This window comes from Engraulis encrasicolus, chromosome 7 (genome assembly GCF_034702125.1).
Source record: "Engraulis encrasicolus isolate BLACKSEA-1 chromosome 7, IST_EnEncr_1.0, whole genome shotgun sequence".
In the NCBI taxonomy this organism is placed as follows: Eukaryota; Metazoa; Chordata; class Actinopteri; order Clupeiformes; family Engraulidae; genus Engraulis; species Engraulis encrasicolus.
The window spans coordinates 25,776,878-25,777,756 of NC_085863.1; the positions used below are offsets into that span (position 1 = coordinate 25,776,878).

Below are 879 nucleotides of genomic sequence, written 5' to 3' on the forward strand. Positions count from 1 at the left end.
ACATATTTCCCCTTTCTCCACAGGAGATGCACTTCTAGCCAAAGGCGCACACACTTACTCGCACACACTTACTTACTCACACACACACACACACACACACACACACACACACACTTACTCTCACACAACCTTAACCCAACCTCTTCTCCCTCCTCTCCCTCCTCTCTCCTCTCCACAGGAGATGCACTTCCACCCCAAGGCCCTGAAGGACGTGCGCGGCCAGGTGGGCGCCCCGATGCCGGGCAAGGTGGTGGAGGTGAAGGTGAAGCAGGGCGAGACGGTGGAGAAGGGCCAGCCGCTCTGCGTGCTGAGCGCCATGAAGATGGAGACCGTGGTCAACTCGCCCATCGCCGGCACCATCGCCAAGGTCTACGTCAACGCAGACTCCAGTCTGGAGGGAGACGACCTGATCATGGAGATCACCGAGTAGAGAGGAGGACGTGGAGGAGAAGAGGGGGAGAGGAGGAGGCGGAGGACGAGGCGGAGGAGGAGGAGATGGTGTCACCAGCCTGATCATGAAGATCACTGAGTAGAGATGAGCAGGAGGAGGAGGAGGAGGAGGAGGAGGAGAGGGGTTCACCCAGACACGAAGCACCAAGGCTGGGGTGGGGTGGGGGATTAGGGCGGGTGTTTTTTGTTGGGGGAATGGGTGTGAGGGGTAGAGGGTGTATGCCGTACAGGAGGTCTCTTACAAAAGGCACTAGGGGAGGGTCTCGACCTCATCGTGGAGATCACAGAGTAGAGAGGGAGGGGACTGGGGCGGGGTTGTCCCCTGACATGGCACACCAAGGCTAGGGGTGGGTTGGGGAGGCACAGAGAATGGGTGTTGGATTGAAGAGGGCGACAAACAGTGTTGGTAAAACATTGTGACAATGTTGT

The 879-nt window shown here is 58.1% G+C and overlaps 1 protein-coding gene across 1 annotated transcript in view; it reads left to right on the top strand.

Moving 5' to 3' along the window:
* pcxa (pyruvate carboxylase a) overlaps window positions 1-443 on the top strand; it is a 300,166-nt gene extending 299,723 nt beyond the window's left edge. The window contains exon 21 of the mRNA XM_063203143.1: window positions 179-443. Within this exon, the coding sequence (XP_063059213.1) occupies window positions 179-430 (252 nt within the window). The 3' untranslated portion in view covers window positions 431-443. The remainder of the gene's footprint in view (window positions 1-178) is intronic.
* The last annotated feature ends 436 nt before the right edge of the window (window positions 444-879 follow it).